Here is a 20,706-nt window from a genome sequence, read left to right as displayed (position 1 = left end):
GAGCCACAGAGGGAATCCTTAATAGTAATTAATGTTGGAGAGAAACAATGCACCTGTATTTCAAAAGGTACCAAGTGATGTCCAGCGTGAGCGCGAGCTGATCTTCCCGTATTTCTCTGAGCCCCGTCCGTAACGGGGGCCCAGAGTCGGCCAGCCGAGCCACGTGCTGCAGCGCGGTCTCTGCTGCCACGGGGCTGTCGGATCCTCTCGCTTCCCTCTCCCACACGCGGCAAAACAAGCACCCTTTAGGCCGGAATTCTAAGGTAAACAAACCATCTCTCCAAAGGCCTTGTGGATAAGCAGTCGTAGTGTTCAGTGCTTTCAAAACACCGCAGAGCAAGGAAGGGCTTCCTGCACATTTCGCTAATCTCCCTCAAACTATGCTGTGGAGCTGGGAAGAGTCCCCACTGTCACTGTGAGGAGGGACAGAGCAGCGAGGCTGCCGTGGAACCGGAACGCGGCAAAGGCAAAGCTGGCAGCACAGGGCACTTGGGAACAAGCAGGGTGCTGCAGTGTGGGGGTCTGAGAAAGGCAGACACCGAGCAGAAGGACGTAAGAAAAGTTCAGGTGCCTTGAAAAAAAGCAAGGTTGTGCGTAAGTAGAGAAAGAGAACAGATGCTGAGTTTTCAGGTGAAAATTACAAGTTCTGCTCCTCCGATCCCCTGCTTGTGGTCCCATTGACCCGTGTTACATACATCATTTCTTTTCCACTATCATGGAAACAGCTCCTCCTCTCCACCTACCTATTCATTTGTTCATTCATTTATCAACCATTTCACTGAGCGCCTACTAAGCACCAGGTGCTGTTCCAGTGTTTGCAGAACTTGTGGGTCAGTAGGGGAAGGAGTAACGAGCAACACCAGGGGGTCTGAATGGCTATTACCAAAGCTGCACAGGGAGCTGAACTGAGCAGGAATTAGGACAGATATTCCCACTCTCCATCCACTTTCATCATTGACACCTGAAGGGAATGGGGACCTAGGTGTGGCCAGGTGCATTGTTCGGGTCGCGTTCTCTGTGGCTATAGCTTGACAGGCCCGGGAGGAAGAAAGGGCTGTGAATGCACAGGGGTGGTTCCCACCTTGTGGAAAAGCCATGTTGTTCATGGAAAGATGTGGCGGGACAGAGGGGAATTCAGGCTTTCGTCATCTTTTGCTCTCCGTCTGGCTGGGTCTTAGCAGCTTCAGGGAGTAAACATACAGGGTGCTGGACCTGGCTGGTTAGGGTCCTAGTGTAGACTGCAAGCTGCAGCTTTGGGAGAGGCCTGGTGTCAAATGGAAATGACAAACCTAGACGTTCTGAGCAATACTCCTGGTGGAAGTGGCAGGATATCGCATTGGACCAGTGGTTATGGAGTCATCAGAATCTTCAGGGTGCTTTTAGTAAGCAGTGATACTCAGGCCCTCTCCAGACAAGTAATAAATAGAGTTTCTTAGGATGGAGCTCCAGGTTTTTGTTTGTTTGTTTGTTTGTTTAAAGCCTGCCATAGGATTCTATTGTGTAGCCAGAATTGAAAATCATTTTATTAGATAATGGGATTCATTTGCTGGTCAGGTATATCTGGGACCTCAAACTGCAATTTTTACAGGTACAGTCTTGTGTGGACAGTAAGTTACTTTGCACTAAAGAGGCTAACGTATTCGTAGGGCTGGAACTGGTTAGACCAATCCTAGGTGGGGAGAATGGGGTTCCTCAAATGGCACAAATGAGACAGGTGGCACCATACCATGTGGAGTTGGCAGGATCTGGTGTTTGCTGGCATAGCATTTGGGGACTCACAGATTGCAGGGGCACTGCAAGTCTGTGGGCTGTACTCCCATGTGGAGAGGGTAAACTCTTGCATTTCTGTCACTCCTCTGGTTAGTGGGCTCTGGGGGTGGTATTCATTGCTAGGGCTGGGGTTGGCATACCTCCAAATGGCACTGTCTGGAAGTGGCTGGCTACCATGGTGCCACTCCATCTGCTTTCTCTCTTTATCTTGCATCTTAGCTTGGCTAAGAGGCTGGCATGTTGCCCAGAGGAAGTCAAGTTCTGCGGCAGGGGGAGAATGAGTGAGGGAAGGGATTTTTGACTTGCCACGGAGTAGTGCAGGTTAACTAAGGCTAAGAACTGAGAAGCTGAGAATAGGAGAGGTCTGAGAGGAGCACACTGGGTGTCCTAGGACACGGGTTTTGGTAGAAGCAGGAAGTTAAGAAAACCGGGCTTCTGCAAGATTCTGCAAGGAGCACACTGCAGGACAGTTAATTTTCTTGATGTGAAACTTTGGCCTTGTGAGTTTTAAGATCACATTGGAGACTGAACAACTGGCATGAGTGGGCTAACACCCTGGTGGAGCTCAATCTAAGAAGGCTTTTTCTCTCTTCCATTTTATTTAGCCACTCCTTTCCCCCCAAATAATGCTAAATTTTGGGTATGAAAATATGCATCACTTGTGGTTGGGCATGAAACTGAATAAGGGAACCGGCAATTATCCTGTAAAGAGCAGCTGTAGTGATTTCATCTTTTTGGTTTTATGGATGTGAGGCTGATGCTATATTAGTCTATGTGTCCTCCTGACCCTCTGGAATACTAAAAATATGTGTACATTTACTATTTCTCACACTGTGTGGTTGGGGCTAGGTTGATACCTTATGCAAATCATGTATCTATTTCTAAGAGTTGGCCAGCCAACTCCGATAAACATATTTGAGATAAGAGACAGACTATGGGGTGATTTCTCCATCTAAAGTACAGTGTGACCTTGAGTTAATATAACTCAAATGCTGTCTTGTCCTGACTTAAGAGATTTAAGAGATTTCTGGGGTCATTAATAAAGGTCTTGATCATCTGAACTGCCCATCTCAGGGATTCCAATTAGAAACATAAGCGCTATGGCAAAGATCAGTAGGAAAGAGGAAGGGATGATTTATCTAATACTCTAGTGATCTCTTCCTTCAATTATATAATCAAGTACAATTTTGTGGGTTTTTTTAAGAGTACTACATAAGTTTATTTTTTTTAAATAAACTACATAAAGGAGCCCCTCTGTGCTATTGGTGGAAAAGTAAACTGGTGCAGCCACTGGCGGTTGCTCAAAAAATTAAAAATAGCCCTAGCCAGCTTGGCTCAGTGGTTAGAGTGTCGGCCCATGCACAGAAAGGTTGCAGGTCTGATTCCCAGTCAAGGGTAAGTACCTGGGTCGCAGGTTCAATCCCTGGGCCTGGTCGGGGCGTGTGTAGGAGGCAACCAATTGATGTGACTCACATCTATGTTTCTCTCTCTCTCCCCTTTCCCTCCCTCCCTTGTACTCTCTCTAAAAATCAATGAAAAAAATATCCTCAGGTGAGGATTAACAAAAAGAAATAAAAAATAGAGCTACCATATGATCCAGCAATCCTACTTCGGGTAACTATCCAAAGAATAAATCTGGATCTCATAGGGGTACCTGCACTCCAGTGTTCACTGTGTTCATAATTGCCAACATAGGGAAACAACCGAAGTGTCCACCGATGGATAACGGAAAAAGAAAATGTAATACACACATATGCACCACACACAATGGAATATTACCAACTTAAAAAAAGAAATCCTGCCATTTTTCACAACATGGGTAAACCTGGAAGACGTGATGCTAAGTGAAATAAGCCAGACACATAAAGACAAATGCTGCATGATTTCACTAATATGTGGAATCAAATATGGTCCAACTCACGGAAGTGAGGAGGATGGTGGCTGCCAGGACCAAGAGGGCAGGGAGAGGAGGTGGGTAGAGTTGCTGCCCGTGCACTGAAAGGTTCAGGTCCGACTCCCGGTCAAGGGCAAGTGCCTGGGTGGCAGGTTCAATCCCTGGGCCTGGGCGGGGCGTGTGCGGGAGGCAACCGATCGATGCGTCTCACATCTATGTTGGTCAAAGGGCACAAATTTCAGTTGTTCAGGATGAAAAAGTTCTGGAGACCTAATGTAAAGTTCTGGTGACTACACTTATTATGTACAGCAAGTATAAGAATATTGTATTGTATACTTGAAATTTGTTAAGAAAAAAGGAAAGAAAATGGTAACTGTGAGGTGATGAATATGTTAATTAGCTTGATTGTGGTGATCATTACATAATATATACATATATCAAAAAAAAGTTGTACACCTTGAATATATACAATTCCTAAGTGTCAATTATACCTCATTAACACTGAAAAGAATACCCTATAAGGTGTGAAACCAGTTTTATAGTAATAAATCAGTGGCTGCCTTACTTTCTTATTTCACTCACAGAAGTTAAACCAGCAGCAGGGCTAAACCAAGAAGGCGAACACAAGGTCAGAAATCATCTTACACACTACTGTGGACACTTGTGACAAGTAAGGAGCAGAACAGGTAATTCCAGGAAGTTATATACTGGAAATGGTTAATTATGTGATAAGAAAAAAATGGGAGTTTATAAAACAGCCATTATGTGGTCCAGGCTTTCAACCCATGTTTATTTTAAGGATAGCTATTCTAATGGTGCCTGGGATAGTCAGAATCCATGCTATGGTGTATCTATAGTCTGCTATTCTTGGAACTAATCTTTGAGATTAGGTAATTTGATAGTGTTAAGATATTATCTTAAAATTTTAAAAATAGTTTGTTATATAAAGGAATATATAAATAATTGTAGTGCACTAATTCAATGTGTTCTCTTGTTTTAATTTTCTGTTGCCTATAGTTTCCATCTCCATTTCATCTCTCCCCGGTCTCTTTAATTATTTATTAAGAAAAATATAAAAAATATATAAAAACACAGGCAATTAGGTGCTAGCACTGCATGTGCTGTGCATATTCTGATTTTATTAAAATAAAAAAGTTGCCTGTCTGGGCATGGCTCAGCGGTTGAGCATTGACCTAGGATCCAGGCGATCGGGGTTCGATTCCCGGTCCAGGCACATGCCCGGGTTGCGGGCTCGATCAATGACTCTCTCATCGTTGATGTTTGTATCTCTTTCTCCCTCTCCTTTCCTCTCTCTGAAATCAATAAAGGTTATTTAAAAATAAATAAATAAAATAAAATAAAAAGTTGAACTGCACAGTCAAAGAAACCAGACAAGGATGGTAATACCCAGTTTCAATAATTATAAAACACAGCCAATTAATTTATTTCCTTTATTCCTCCCACCACTCCTCTCAGTCACACTTATTGTTTTGATGTAAACCCCATATATCATTTAATACATAAATATGTCTTTGAAACAGACTTTAAAAATATATCCACAGTACCATTATCACACCTAGAAAAAATTAACAATAAACCCTTAATATAATTAAATATTCAGTAAGTGTTCACATTTCCAATTACTTCACAAATATCTATTCATTCACTGATTATCCACTTATTTATATTTACAATCTGTTTATCTGCATCAGGATCCAAACAAGGTCCACACACTGTGATTAATCAATGTCTTTTAAGTCTCCTTTAATCTATAGGCTTGTGCTCTCTCTGTTTATTTCTTTGCAGGAAGCCTATTCCCTCTCAAACCCATTCCAATCAGACATTTGTCTCCATCACTCCCCCAAAATACACGTATAAAGCTCCACTATGTCACTTTGCCAAATAAAATTTTAAGACTGAATGTGAATCTGACTTGACCCATCAGCATCATCTGACACATTTGACCATACTCTTCTCTTTTCAAAACTCTCTTCCCTTAGGCTTCCATTGCCAGTCTCTCCTACTTCTGCCTCTCTAGCTGGTCTTTCCTCTCCTTTGGTGGATTTTCCTTACCTTTCTGACTTCTGCCCCATGATGTCTTCTGACTTTTTCTTTTCTCTCTCTACATTCGTTCCCTAAGTGATTTACTCTAGTCCCATCTATACATTGGTGACTTTAAATTTATGGCTTTTGCCTCTTCCTTGAATTCTACGCTCATGAATCTATCTGCTTCCTCAATATCTCCCCTTAGATATCAAATAAGCTTCTTCAACGTAACAGTTTCAAAAGAGAACACTTGATTCCTACCCTATCTCTACCGCCAAACCTCTCCTGAAGTCTTCCCCATCACCTTTTACTCAGGAAATGGCAACTCCATTCTTCCAGTTGTTTAGGCAATAAACCTGGATTTCTTTTTTACTCTACTAATGTATCATATCCTTTCTAACTTTCAAAACATACTTAGAATCTGATCACTTCTCACCACCTCTGCTACTGCCATACTAGTCCAAGCAACCATTATTTCTTACCTAGATTATTCCACGTATTATCCTAACTGGTCTCTCCTGCTTCCATCCTTGCCTCAGTTCACCAGGTCATATAACCTCTCTTTTCAAAGCACTTCGGCAGCCTCTCATTTTATTGAGAATAAAATGTGAAGATTTTACCATGGTCTTACATAATTTGCAAATCTGCAAATCCCTCCCCTACTCTCAATCTCTCTAATCTCATCTCCTAGTCTAAGCTACCATCACCTCTTACTTAGATTACTGCAAAAACTTCTTATCTGATTGCTTCTGTCCTTGAGCCCCTACCGTATTTCTCTACATGGCAACTAGAGGATTCTCTTAAAATAAAAGTCAGATGACATAAAGCTTGTTATTTCCCATATTCTAGTAGCTTTTTCCATCTCACTCAGAATAAGGGCTTCTCTGATGACCTTATACATAAAATAGACTCTTTCCCCCATCCTACCATCCTACCTTATTTTCCACTTCAGCATTTATAACTGCTAGATATGTGTGTTTATTGGTCACCTCTCCTAATATTTCATAAGCTCCATGAGAGTAAGAACTTTAACTTACTACTGTTTCTACAATGCCAACAACAGTGCCCAATACATACTATTTGCTGAATAACTGATTAATTCATCCAACAAATAGTTTTTGAGCATTTACTGTGTGGCAGGCACTAGGCATTGGTTAAGCTGCCCTACTGCCACTGGAGGAGGTAGAAAGGATTTTAAGGCAAATGATAAGGAAACTACCTGCTTTTGGTAAAAGTCAAATGATATTTTCTTTTGTCCCTTACTAATGCCTTCACTTGACTCTTCTGTGAGTTGAAAGAGTTATGATGATTTTAAAAAATGGTGTCTTCTGCCCTGGCTGGTGTGGCAGGTTTGATCCCTGGCCCCTGGTCAGGGCACGTGTGGGTGGCAACCTTAATTGATGTGTCCCTCTCACCTCTCTCTCTCCCCCTCTCCCTCCCTCCCTTTCTTTCTCTCTCTCTCCCCCCTTTCCTCCCAACCTTCCACTCTCTCTAAAAATCAGTGGGAAAAATGTCCTCGTGTGAGGATTCACAACAACAAAATGATGTCTTTTAAAAGTCCTCTATACAAAAACACACGTATACAAAAAAGTATTGATGATGAAGTTTATAAATATAGAAGTAATAAAATAAGAAGAATACAGGTGGTAACTTCAATGAGGAAGTCCGCAGAGCAGCGAGATGAGCGACAACGTGCTCAGCTCATTCCCACAGCTGAGGAACTGAAGGGGCGGCCCTGCAAGTCCCACTGGCTACTCTTGGGTTCCACGCCTACTTCTCAGCCTCTGTTCTCTCAGTGAGCTTGGTAGTTTTTAGCAGTATGGGGACCACTCAGGAGGTATGTGAAAAAAAGGTAAGTTAATATTTTCATGTGCAATTAGACATATTTCTCCTTTGCTTCTTTTATTTCACTCTGTTATGTGTAATTCTAACAAATCTCATGAGAATTAAAGAAAAGTAAGAGGTTTTAAAACTTTTAAAATGTATTTATGCAATAGAAATGGCCAGAAAAATAAATATTTCTCAAAGGCACATGCTGGCTCAGCATAAGTGAATACAACTTCTATCCATCTTTTGCTTTGTTGATGTCCCAACAGCAGAATTTTTTCCTCACGTCAAAATAGTGTTTTCCTTTCCTTCCTTTTCCATTTTCCTTTGATCTCTTGTTTTCTCTGTTGATTTTCTCTACCCTTCACTTGCACTAAAGCAAATTTTTCTTATTTATTAGCTAGGTTATTATGGAGACAATGGATTTTTATAATTTATTGAAACAAATATGTTATATTTTTTAATGGTTTTTCGCCAATCTCTTCTTGAGGCTATCGCCTGGAATTTGTCTTCCTTTCAGGAACAATACATTTATAAGCTTTTAAATTTAATTATAAGAAAGACCCTCCATTTTTTTTGTATTATATGATACTAAGTGTTTATTTCATAAGTGAAGGATTCTATATATACACATCTAGTCTTAACTCTCCTTTGAATTCTAATCTGAACCTCTAAATGCCTGACGGACATTAGCACTTCAGACTCAGAATGTCCAAAATTCATCGCATTCCCTACAAATTTACTTTCTTTTCCTTATCTCTGTTAGAGGCATCAGCCACATCCCCCAAATCCCAACCTGGAACCCTTTAGTTTATTTTTGATTTTTTTAAACCTCAGCCGAGGATATGTTTTTATTGCTTTTAGAGAGAGAGAAACATCGATGTGAGAGGGAAACATTGATCAGCTGCCTCCTGCACACGCCCCAACTGGGGACTGAACCCAAACCTGGATATGTGCCCCGACCGGAATTGAACCTGCAACCTTTTTGATGCCTGGGATGCCGCTCCAACCAACTGGGCCACCTGGCCGGGGCTATTTTTGATTTTATTGTTTTTAAAGAAACAACCTCTTGTGGCTCCATGTTCAACAGGCACAATGCTGTGTCGGTTATCTGTGATTTGTCTAGGTCCATTCCTGCTTTCCATTCCTCGGCTCCTACTCCATTTTAGACCCTAATTACTCTTGAACTACTTAAGTGGCTCTTGGCTTTTAGTTTTTCCCTTTCCAGCTTACCTCCCAATTTGCTGCCTACACGGTAACATTCTAAAGGACCCTCAGGAGAGCCTGAGGCCCCAGTCCCTGTTGTATACAGATGTTTTCCTTATTAGGGCTATTGTCTTTGAGCAAGGTGAGTCAAGACCTGTGGATGCCTTCCAAGGAATAGCTTGCTTATCTACAGTCAGAAAGCACAATATGTGGTACCTAAAAGCTCTTACTGAAAGTTTCTGTAAGAGAAATTCTTTATTTTAGACTTATATTTGCCTATTCCTTATATAAATGCATGCACTTATTTATCTTTAAATGAGTGGTTAATGAGAAGGTGTCCTTTAGTGTCAAATAAGGTTAGAGAAGGTGGTCATGGGATGTGATCAATAATAAAGCAGTGAGGCCATTTCCCCAAGCTCCTTTTGAAAGTTGCAGAGCTTGGTTATTGGTCCCAGACAAACCCCCTCTGTTGTCTTTTCCCTGAAGCCACCTGAGTTTGCTAACACTGAGAGCTTAGAAACGATTTTGATAGTGGGAACTGCAAGCTTGTGACAGAAGGTCAACGTAAAGGTAGTATCTGGGAAGAACCTGGCATCGAGATAGACTGGAAATATAGGGAGAGTGAAATTCTTAAACTGGTCTCTAGTTGTTGGTGTTTTAAATTTTCTATTTTACTGTGATCAAGGGCAAAAGGGAGAGAAGACACTTTAAAAGTAATTTTCCAAATGACTTTCTAAAATAAAGCTGATTGTGTCACTTTCCTTCTTAGAAACCTCTAATAGCTCCCCACTGCTAAACTGTAAACTCCTTAGCACTGCATTCAAGGCCAACTATAACCTGACTCTCCACCTATCTGGAAACAGCCTTATCTGCAGCTACAATGTTCCTCAAAGAAGCCCTTGCTTTCCAATCAGCCTGTGCTAGTTCCTTAGCCTGAGTGTTTCCTCCTCACTTTGGCCCTTGTCCCAACATTTCCCTTATTGAAATTCTACCTGTAATTCAAAGTTTAGGTCTCTCATCACCTTCTTTCTCTATGAAGCTTTAGGAATCCCTCATTTAACTGGAAGAAATTTCTTCCTCAATAATTTTCTATAACTTGAATTAATTATAAATAGCGAATGTCACATCCTGCTTTCAGTTTTAATCAGTTGCATACATGTCTTATTAATTAGATGGAAAGTTTTCTGAGGGCAAGGGCCTATGTCCTCATTTCTGTTTCCTCATAACAGTTTCCACCACGTAGGCACTTAGTGTTTGTTGTCTTGAATTTAACAGTTGATATTAGTTTTTTTTTTTTTTTTGCCTTCCTCTTTTTACCAATTTCTGCAAATGCATAGTTGACAGCAAACTATTTTCAAGTGTTTATTCATTAACTTAGTCATGAATTTAGACATCAAATATTTATTGAGTGCTTACTATTTGAAGGGCACTATTTTAGGGGCTGGAACACAACAATGAATACAATACAATCCCTGTTCTTAGTGAGCTTGGTGTTTAGTTGGAGATGCAAACGAGTGGACAGGCAATTACAATGCCATTTGATGAATAACACACAGAACCATCACATGGCTGTGCAAACTGTGCTTTGCATGAGAGAACCTGGAAAAGGGGTAAGTGCAGCATGAAATGTAGCCCATCCTCTCTCCAAGCATTGTGCCCTTACATGGAGCTGTGGCCTCCTAAAGGAAGGATGGGTTTTTATCTAATGTACAAAGGAGCTCTATATATGACAGTGGTCCCAATGACACTATAAGAGTAAGTAAAAGATCTGCTATGAGCACTTGGGAAGGGTACTTGGTCCCAGACCTGAGGAGTTAAGAAAGAGTTCCAGAAGAAATGCTCTGTAAATAGCTTTTCAACACAAACAGGAGTTACTCAGATGAACAGAAGTGGGAAGAATGCTCCAAATAGAGAGAAGTACAAAAAAGCTATATATAGGGAATTGTAAGTAGTTTATTATGGCTGGAATCTAAGAGGGTGAGGGAAGCAGTGAGGGGTGAGCCTGGAAAACAAAGCAGAATCCGGATCAGGAAGAGCCCAGAAACCATGATTAGGGTTTGAGTTTTATTTTGGAGGCAATGGGAAGTCAGAGGCATTTTGACAATGATTAGATTTACATTTCAAAATGTTCGTTCTTGTCATAGGGAGCAATTGGAGGAAGGAAGGGGACTTCAGGCAGGGACAATGTAAGCTGCAGCAAGTCAGGTGAGATCCTGGTGACTTGGGTGAAGACAGTTGGGTGGAGGGAATGAGAGAATTTCAGACCTAACTAACAGGGTGAGAAGACAAACAATAATTTTCCATACAATTTGTTGCCACTAGCCAAGAAGGTGTGAGAATTCACTATTTCAAATCAAACAGCCTGGGTGAAATGAAGGAAAGTGCAGGAACTTTGTAGTTAGCACAGGTTTGATCAGGGCCCTGTCACTGGTTGACTGTGGGTAAGTCACTTAACCTTTGGGCCTTAGTTTCTTCACCTGTTAAATGTGCAGTAATAGTACACTTGAATGGTACACTTAAAACATTTTTGGGAGGACTAAATTAGATATAATATGTTTAAGTGCTTGACTCAGAGTAAATACTTGCTGAAAATTAGTTTCCTTCTTTCTGTCCCCCAATCAATTCTTGAATAGAAAAGCCATTGACAAAACCTTGCAATTGTACAGATTCAAACTTAAGAGGCAGATTTTTCTGCAAAGGGGACAAATCAGTGTTCATGTGAACTGTTTCTAATGGAATAGTAATTTATATGTGACTTCTACCGTTTACTGAATCACATATACTTTTGGCAATCGGATGGAAGCTATAGATCTGTTCCCTCTCAATAAAAGGCAAATATGTACAATAGTACACATAATTTCAATTAGTTCAAAGACCTTCTAAAACTCATGATGGACTCTGGGTTAAAAAAGTTTTCCTTTATACTAATTCATTTCATTTTAAAATTTGTAATAGTTGACTGTGACCTATTGTTTATGCATATGGCAGCTGGAATCTTCGAAGGATTTACAAATTAGTGGTTAACAATAGCTTATACTGTCAAACAGTCCTCCCAGGAATGGCTACTTTGAAATATTTTGAAGTTCACATTAAAAAAATAAGAGAAAACATTTTTAGATATGACACAATTTGTTTGAAAACAGTTCTTATTCTAATAAAAAAAGTGAATTGGCTCATATTAGAGGATAGGCCTCTTCTGATAAAATTCCATTGTCTAATACCACCATGTATCAGGAGCTTTAAAGAGTCTCCTGTACATTTTCCTTTGATCTGCGATATTTGGGACTAGAATTCCAGCAACAATCATTCATTAACTTGTTTACACGAGACAACAGAGAACAGTAAACTCATACCACACCCAAGCCACCAGTCATATTCCATACAGTATACTATGCTCTGAAAAGAATGTATACGATAAAAACTCAGACTCAAATGGTTACGGCTATGATGGATCACAGCCAAGTTCCAACCTCTATAAGGTCAAGTGGGAGGGCGACTATGGTTAGTTTTTCTTCAGCCACAAACATTCCTGTGGCTGTGATTAATTAAATGGTGGGCTGTGCCGGGCAGGGTGGGTATGTAGAATGACACATAATGAGACAAAATAACTTTCATCCTATGATGGGTCATGAATATAGGTGCCAGAGAGCAGAGGATTCAGATGATGACTTGGCAGTTTTTCCAGGGAATTGGAAATGAGCTCCCTCTGTCTTTTTAAAAACTGCTCATACACAAAATAAATCTAATAAACATGTTAAAAAACAGACAACCAAAGTCTGTATTAGATGTTTGAAAGTCCCCTTTACTACAACTCCTACCTTGCTTTTTATTCACATAACTTTTGAAAACTGATGAGAATAGGGACTCGAAAGGACAGGTTTTATTTTAGTTCGTGGGTTTTTTAAAAGCTGTCCTCCATCACTTAACAAATGCAGGTATCTAGGAGAATTTTTACTGTTAAGCCTCATTTGATGTCTAGTATGCTCAAATTGCATTAGCATGTAAAATGTTTCCTTATAATCTGACATAAACCCACAGACCAAAACATTTGCTGACAAGACAAGGAAAAAGTCAGGAAGAAAGCCAAGTTTAACCACAGTCAGTGATTATAGGTCTAACAAGACCGAGAAAGAATTCCTTGCATATTTGGAACTCATAATGGAGATTCACTTCCCATGCTTTATCAAAATGCTGAAGGTACAGTTATAAAGATGCCTAGTATGTTTTTTTTGACAGGTAAAAGATCTCACACAAAGTGGCTTAAACATATCATATTAATCTGAAGAACTAGGTAGATACTATCTGGAGCCAGAGAAGCTTACTATAGAGAAAACATATATGCTTGACTGGTTTAAAGTGTTTTCAGAGTCACTTGGTTCCCTTTGAGCACATACTGGAGTAGGATGATGTCCGATGCCTGAGACCAAAGGCCAGAGGAAGAGAGGAAGGAGACAGGGCTAGAGAAAGAAAAAGTGACTGGCAGTAGGTAAGGGCTGTCAGTGATCATCACAATATCATAAGGCTTGGTTAGCTTGGTTAAGGGATTCAGGAAGTAACGGGGTGGGAAGAGAGGGTGGGAGCCGCATGTTACTAAGTACAAATAACGTCCAACCTAAAAGCCAAAGACCAAATAACCTTGGCCTCTAGGGGAGTGTAAATGAACACAATTGAACTATCATCTTATTTTTAAAAACAGCTTCAATGGCAGGCTTTACTTATTATAAATCTGATTATTTTCAGTTGAAAAGGATGCCACATTTTTTTTTAACGGTACTAGAATTTAATACTTACAAGGGTGTGCTATAGTTTTTATAAAAAAAATCTTTATTGTTGAGAGTATTACAAATGTCTCCCTGTTTCTCCCCCCACCCTGCCAAGACTTGTTAGTCTGTTCCATGTTTTCATGCCTCTGGTCATATTTTACTCAAATTTAATCCTTACATGACACATGTAGAAAGCACCAGCCACTCATGCTGTTTAGTCACAGAATCTCCACAAAAACTGTCTTTTGTCTAAGTTTTTGAATCAAACGTTAATCAGAAATATGTTTTGTTCTATTTTTTTATTTTTTGGGGGGCATTCCTTTGTTTTATTTTCAAGGAAAGAATAATGGCACACATGACTTATTACTTGCCATTGGCTTTTATGTTCAGATGAATATTTCTTTTGATGACAAAAAAGTACTGATTTAATGCCAAGAATATAACATTTTAAGGGTAAAATCAGCTGTTTCCCAATATGTTCCAAAGGATTGACAAGACAAACAATAGCATGGAAGAAATCTTAGTGGTCAGAAAAGCACAAAACATAATCTTAGATAGAGAGCAGTTATTTTTAAAGTCTTGTGAGTTTCTGTGACTAACAGCAATATGATGTTTACAGTTTTTCTCACTAAAAGTAGAGAAACACCAATTGGAGTTTCATTCTGATCTGGTCCACACTGCCAGTCATTTTCCAGTTTGAGACCTATCACTAGATCTAGAGATGGATCCCACTGGGGAGAAAACAATAGCCCAATAACACATTGAAGCATGCTGTCGTGCTACGTCGTCATTCTTGCTAAACACCGCAATTTACTTCTAGGAAAGAGGTGATGCATGATGGTGTTTTGTCAAGCTGAGATATATGAGACTTTGACCTTAGGTTGGAAGTAGGGTAGTGGGAGTAATAGTTGTTAGGAGTATCAAAACAAACCACACATTTCCCCTAGATAATATTTGATTAATGTTAAAAGTAAAAATGTCCTTTAAATATGAGTAATTGGCTCAAGGAACCCCTTCCTGTGGGTTCATTTAACCCATTATATGGATAGTGGACTATGTCTGCCTCTCCCATTGATGTGACTAGTTATTACCTTACTTCTCAGATTTATATACTTGCTCTCTGAGATTAATTCAGCACATTTCAGTTTTGCAAGAGGTATCTTTTATGGGGCTTTCTGTACATATCTTATTGGCATGTTTTCCCTCTATGCCCAGGGAATCTAATGCTGATTTAGCAATCGAAGATAGTTTGTCATGTGAGTTTTAAAAAGATGATTGTCTGCAATGAGGCAAGAGTGAAACCTTGCCATGTTTTTCATTTAAAATGTGACATAAAGATTGAATTGACTTTACCGTTGTTATGACACAGAGGTCTTTCTACACCCAGCAGCCCTAACAGATGCAGTCTATATTTGTTTGCCTTGTCAAATTAAACTTGGCCATACAGCAGCAAGGATCAGCACAAAATCTGATCCACCCTTGGAGCAGCAGTATACATTTCAGTCTCAGGACTCCACCTCACTTGCTTGGGACTATCTGACTTTCCTTGATGCTGACATAACTTTGTTCATAAAATATCTGAATATGCTTGATTATATAACACACTGCTTTATTTAACCTGTTGGGTAGTGTGATTAAAGCGACAGGTGACCTTTAGTAGGATTTAATTCTGGCATGGAGAAGAATCCACATGGGACCCTAATTAAACTAAGATCTTTGTATTCCTTCTTTTTTGCCCTCTTCTGGAGAAAAACAATGTTTTCTCTTGATAAGAAATGGCAGATTCTAAAGGTTTCCTGATATATTTAATGTGGAAGCTAGGCCAAATATAGACTTATGAAGTAGTAATTATAAAGAGACCATCTCATAGAAATAAATTACTCATCAATTGTAATTACAGGAGATAGCTAATGAATACATAATTAAAATGGTTTCATTTATCTTTTGATTATAGTCATTCAGGTACATGAATAAGCGGTATTTCTCAGATTTGTTTTGTCTTCTATGTGATTTTAGACAACATATTCAATACATCTGGTCATTGTAGAGCAATTCCTTCACATTTGTATCACAAAGGACACTGGTCCTAATTTGTATGTCAAATGGGTGATTTTAATAACCTCATATACTAGACAAGTCGTTCATTCCTTCTTGCAGCTGTTCAATGGTATTTTTGCTACTTGTTAAATTCAATATTGAGAGCATTTTCTTTTGTTGAGTTATACTATAATTTCTTTAATATTTTCTTTGTTGGATTTTCAGTCTAGCTCTTTTATCATGTCTTCACAAAAGATGTAAAACTAGAAAAATTACAATCAGTGCCTACTGTGTGCAAACAAAAAATTCCCAAATCCAAATATGAGTTTGACATGAAATCATAAACATTTGCAAAGATAATTTGTAACTATGCTGACTAGAACTGGCACCTCTGCCCTTCCACAGCATTCAACTGGGGCTCCTTTAGTCTTCTCAAAGCTAGACTCTGCCTGCTGCGGGCTGCAGCACACTGATTTTAACTGAGAAGAAAAGCTGCTACGTGTTTGGAAATCACTGCCTTTTTGTTTGTTTGGTTTTGCTTTTTAAAAAAATACCCACAGAGAAAAAAGTTGAGACCTGATCAAAACAGCTCTAATAAAAGATTTTCCACTACTGTTTGACCAAAAATTGTAAGTCTGAGATGAACTGGAGACAGCTTGGTGGCCTGAACACATCAAATCCTAGTATTTTTTTTCTCTCTTTACATTGAGGTACAACATATATAATATAGAATTTACCACTTTAACAATTTTTAGGTATACAAGTCAGTGGCATTAAGTATAACCATCACCACTAATTATTTTCAAAATTTATCATCCCATTAAGAAACTCTGTAGCCACTAAGCAAAACTCACATGCTGCCCTCCCCCAGCCCCTAGCAGCACTAGCTCACTTTCTGTTCCCATGAATTTGCCTAGTCTAGATATTTTCTATAAGTGGAATCACAGAATATTTGTCCTTTGTGTTTAGCTTACTTCAAGTTAGAATAACGTTTTCAAGGTTCATCCAGGTTGCAGCATATATCAGAACTTCATTCCTTTTTATGGCCAAATAATACAATGTTTGGCAAGTAGGTTTACAGTTGTTCATATGAAAAATAATGCAATAGTTAATACATAATAATACAAGAATAAACTGTGTAATGTACTCACAACTGTAAACCTACTTTTGCCCCACCCTGTATATTGTATGTACTTGCGATATTTTGCTTATTTATTCACCTGTGTCCACTTTTCAAGTATGGTAAATAATGCTGCTATGAACAATGGTGTAAAAGTATCTGTTTGCGCTCTTGTGTTCAATTTTTTGGGGTATTTACCTAGCAGTGAAATTGCTGGAATATGATAATTCTGTGCTTGCATTTTGAAGGAATTGACAAACTGTTAATCTATTTTCTATAGAGGTTGCATCATTTCACACTCCCCCCAGCCATGCACAGGGAAGGGGGGCAGTTATAATTTCTCCACATCCTTGCCAACACGTGGGTGTGAAGTGGTATCTCAATGTGGTTCTGATTTGCATTTCCCTAATGACTAATGATGTTAGGTATCTTTTCATGTGCTTTTTGGTCATTTGTGTATCTTCTTCAGAGAAATGTCTAAAATGTGTAAATATATGCCCATTTTAAAATTTGTTGTCTTTCTGCTGTTGAGTTGTAGGAGTTGTAAGTGAATAGATATATAACTGATCTTTGTGTGTTGATTTGTATTCTGATATTAAATGCTTATCAGTTATATATTTTACAAATATTTTCTCCCACTTTGTGGGTGACAAGGATTGCTGGCCACCACCAGAAGTTAGAAACAGTCTAATAAAGATTGCAACCAGAGTCACAGAGGGCTCATGGTCCTACTGACACCTTGATTTCAGACTTAGAGCCTCCAGAACTATGAGACAATAAATTTCTTTTGTTTTAAGTATGTGTTATCTTTTACCACAATCCTGAGAAATTAACACATGTTCCAATTTTTATACCTTTTATTTCTTTTTCTTGCCTAATTGCTTTGGTTAGAATTAACACCAATCCTCTTCAAACTCTTCCAACAAACTTAAGAGACAGGAACACTTCATAACTCATGCTATGAGGCCAGCATTATGGTTATATCAGAACCAGACACAGACACAAGTAAGCTACAGACAAATACTCCTGATGAATATTGATGCAAAAATCTTTAACAAAATACTAGCAGTCTGAACTTAGGAGCATATTAAATGGATTATACACCAAGACTAAGTGGAATTTATGCTAGGAATGCAAGGGTAGTTAAACATCTGAAAATCATTCAATATAATATACCACATTCATTCAAAGAAGGGAACAAAAACTCATAATCATCTCAACTGATGCCAAAAAGGCATCTGACAAAATTCAGCACCACTCCTTGATCAAAACATTCAAAAAACCGAGAAGAGAAAAAAAACTTTCCTCCACATGACAAAAGCTATATATGAAAAAGTCTGAATAACAATACTCAATGGAGACAAGCTGAAAGTTTTCCCCCTAAGATCAGGAAGAGGGCAAGGATGCCTGCTTTTGTAACGTTTATGCAACATTGTATAGTTTCTACTTATTGCTGATGCTTCTGTAGATAGAAGAACGGGATATTAGAGCTGCCTACTCTGCCATTTTGCTGATGTTACTCTCAAACTCTAGAACTTTTATACTATCATCATACATAAAATAGTACTTAAAATTCACACATATGCAAATAGTAGTACTGGAAAATAAAATTATTATTTAACAAGGCACATCAAAATAATTTAGATCCCATGGCTTTAGTTCTAAGATGTTTTCATTTACTTAAAATTGCACATTAGTTATTAACTATACTGACTTTCTCTGAAATGAATGTATTTAGATTGATCCCTGTCAGATACTAGACATAGTCATATAAAAGAGGGGTGAGAGACTTACGACTTATAATTAAGTCAATGAAACTTCATCATCCAGGATGACCTTCACTTAGTGTCAAAACCCAATGTTACCATTAGCCCTGTACTTGTGAGACAAAAACGGTTTATGACTAAAAATATTAAAGTTCTCATCTGATTACATTTCCAGTGATCACATTTCTAGATTATTCTGTTTATATCGACATAAAGGAACAGACATATTAGAGGGGAATACTGTATCTCCACTGCTAATTTCTTTGAGGAGGAAATTTTTCTAAGTATATTACTAACCTTTCTTTTTTTTTTTTTTAAATATATCTTTATTGATTTCAGAGAGAGGAAAGGAGAGGGAGAGAGAGAGATAGAAACATCAATGATGAGAGAGTCATTGATCAAGCCCACAGCCCGGGAATGTGCCCTGACCCGGAATCGAACCCCGACTGCCTAGATCCTAGGTCGACGCTCAATCGCTGAACCACGACCGGCCGGGCTACTAACCTTTCTTTTTGTCCCTCTATTTACTGTGCCCTGGGAAGTGAAGTGATTGGTAAATCTGGGAAGGCTCAGTCCTGCCCTTCTTTCTCTTGGGAATAAGCTGCCTGCAGGGAGAAAACCACCTCTACTGCTTTTCCAGGAGCAGATTCTTCCTTCCCTTTTGAAAAAGGGCCTGTTCTGGGTCAATGTTGCCTATTCCTACATATGTTCTTTAGTTCTGGAGGCTTTGTGAGGAAGCCCATTTGGCTCTCATACTAAATTATATTCTCTGACTTGTCTTTTATAAAGGTTTTTTTTTCTTTTGGATTACCACCCAAAATCAACTCACCCTCTGTCACCATGTATTTGACCCCCTTTACCCTTTACTAGCACCATGTAATATACAATGACGTAGTATGATAGAATTGTACACATGAAACCTATATAATTTTATTAACCAATGTCACCTCAATAAATTAATTAAAAAAATGAAGGCGGCCCGGCCGGGCGTGGCTCAGCGGTTGAGCGTTGACCTAGGATCCAGGCGATTGGGGTTCGATTCCCGGTCAGGGCACATGCCCAGGTTGCGGGCTCCATCCCCAATGACTCTCTCATCATTGGTGTTTCTATCTCTTTCTCCCCCTGCTGCCCTCTCTCTGAAATCAATAAAGATATATAAAAAAAAAAAATAAAAAAAAAAAGAAGGTGATATCTATGACCTTCATATTCCTTGCTCTAATTTTCAATTTGCTTAGAACATAGCCGGGGAGAGGAAAGTCGTTTTATTGTTTCATGTACTCCTCCTATCTAAACTTGATATCCTTCCTGAATTCTCGATCATCAAAAAGCTTTGAGCCTATATAGTGCACAAAACCCCAAATCCAACAAAGTCCATCATGAGCTTTCAGAATCTCTAATCAAGCCCCTATGTTTCTGTCCAATGAAAGGAATTGAAGTTACTTCTTTGCAATTTCAGAAAGCAGTTTTTTTTTGTTTTTTTTTTAAAAGAACACCTTAGGCTATTAGGCTATCATTTGGATCTCTCTAAACTTATTATTGAACCCGATGCTGCACACTGAGGAAGAAAGCTTGAATCCTTTTACTGGAAAAAGGTAGACAAACTCTTCTATGTAAGAATATAGGTAGACCTTCAAAGTTCATTTGATATGTGACCAACTCCTGAAGAAACAAACTTTTAGACAATCTATTCTAGTAGTCAGGTAAATAATAACTCATCATTATGCACGTATGACATTTCTGAGTACACTTACCTCTGCTGTGTGCTTTGCCAAATTCCCCACGATGACAATGACCTTCCCTTTGAAGCTTTGGAGCATAGCGGTGTGAGGGCCCTGGGTCAGCTCCCCTTCTGCGGTGAATGCAGCGCTGAATGGAATGTTGATGCTGCCTGAAATGTGACCCCGAATAAAACTGAGAGGGAAAGTTTAAGGAAAACATTTATTTGTGTGCAGACTTGAGTTTGAGAGAGAGGTAATTGATTTCCGGGAGATGGTAATGTTAAAATCAAACACAAACAGAGACCAGAACTGAAAATTCCCTGAGCAGACAAAACCAGTTTAGTTGTACAAGTAAAGCTTAGTTTAGCTTATTTTCCAAGATAGGCGAGGCTGATTGACCTGACTCACTTCTTGCTTATGCCTCTGAAAATCATAAGTGAAACTTAAATTGTTCCCCTAATTGATATGAAGTAACCACTAACCAATTCCCTTTTATTTAAGAAAATCCTAATACTCTGACCAATAGACAGTCTCTGCCTCCATACTGTATAAGCTACTT

At 39.0% G+C, this 20,706-nt stretch overlaps 1 protein-coding gene across 3 annotated transcripts in view; it reads right to left on the bottom strand.

Annotated features, from left to right (window-relative positions):
• Positions 1-20,706, bottom strand: part of TBCK (TBC1 domain containing kinase) — a 165,164-nt gene that overhangs the window by 3,578 nt on the left and 140,880 nt on the right. For all 3 annotated transcript variants that reach the window (XM_016223615.2, XM_016223616.2, XM_016223618.2), the window contains one exon: positions 20,181-20,340. In XM_016223615.2, the coding sequence (XP_016079101.2) occupies positions 20,181-20,340 (160 nt within the window). The remainder of the gene's footprint in view (positions 1-20,180; positions 20,341-20,706) is intronic.

This window comes from Miniopterus natalensis, chromosome 1, assembly GCF_054644295.1.
Source record: "Miniopterus natalensis isolate mMinNat1 chromosome 1, mMinNat1.hap1, whole genome shotgun sequence".
NCBI lineage: Eukaryota > Metazoa > Chordata > Mammalia > Chiroptera > Miniopteridae > Miniopterus > Miniopterus natalensis.
Note: the sequence above shows the minus strand (reverse complement) of the source record. Positions and strands in the feature narration are given on the sequence as shown.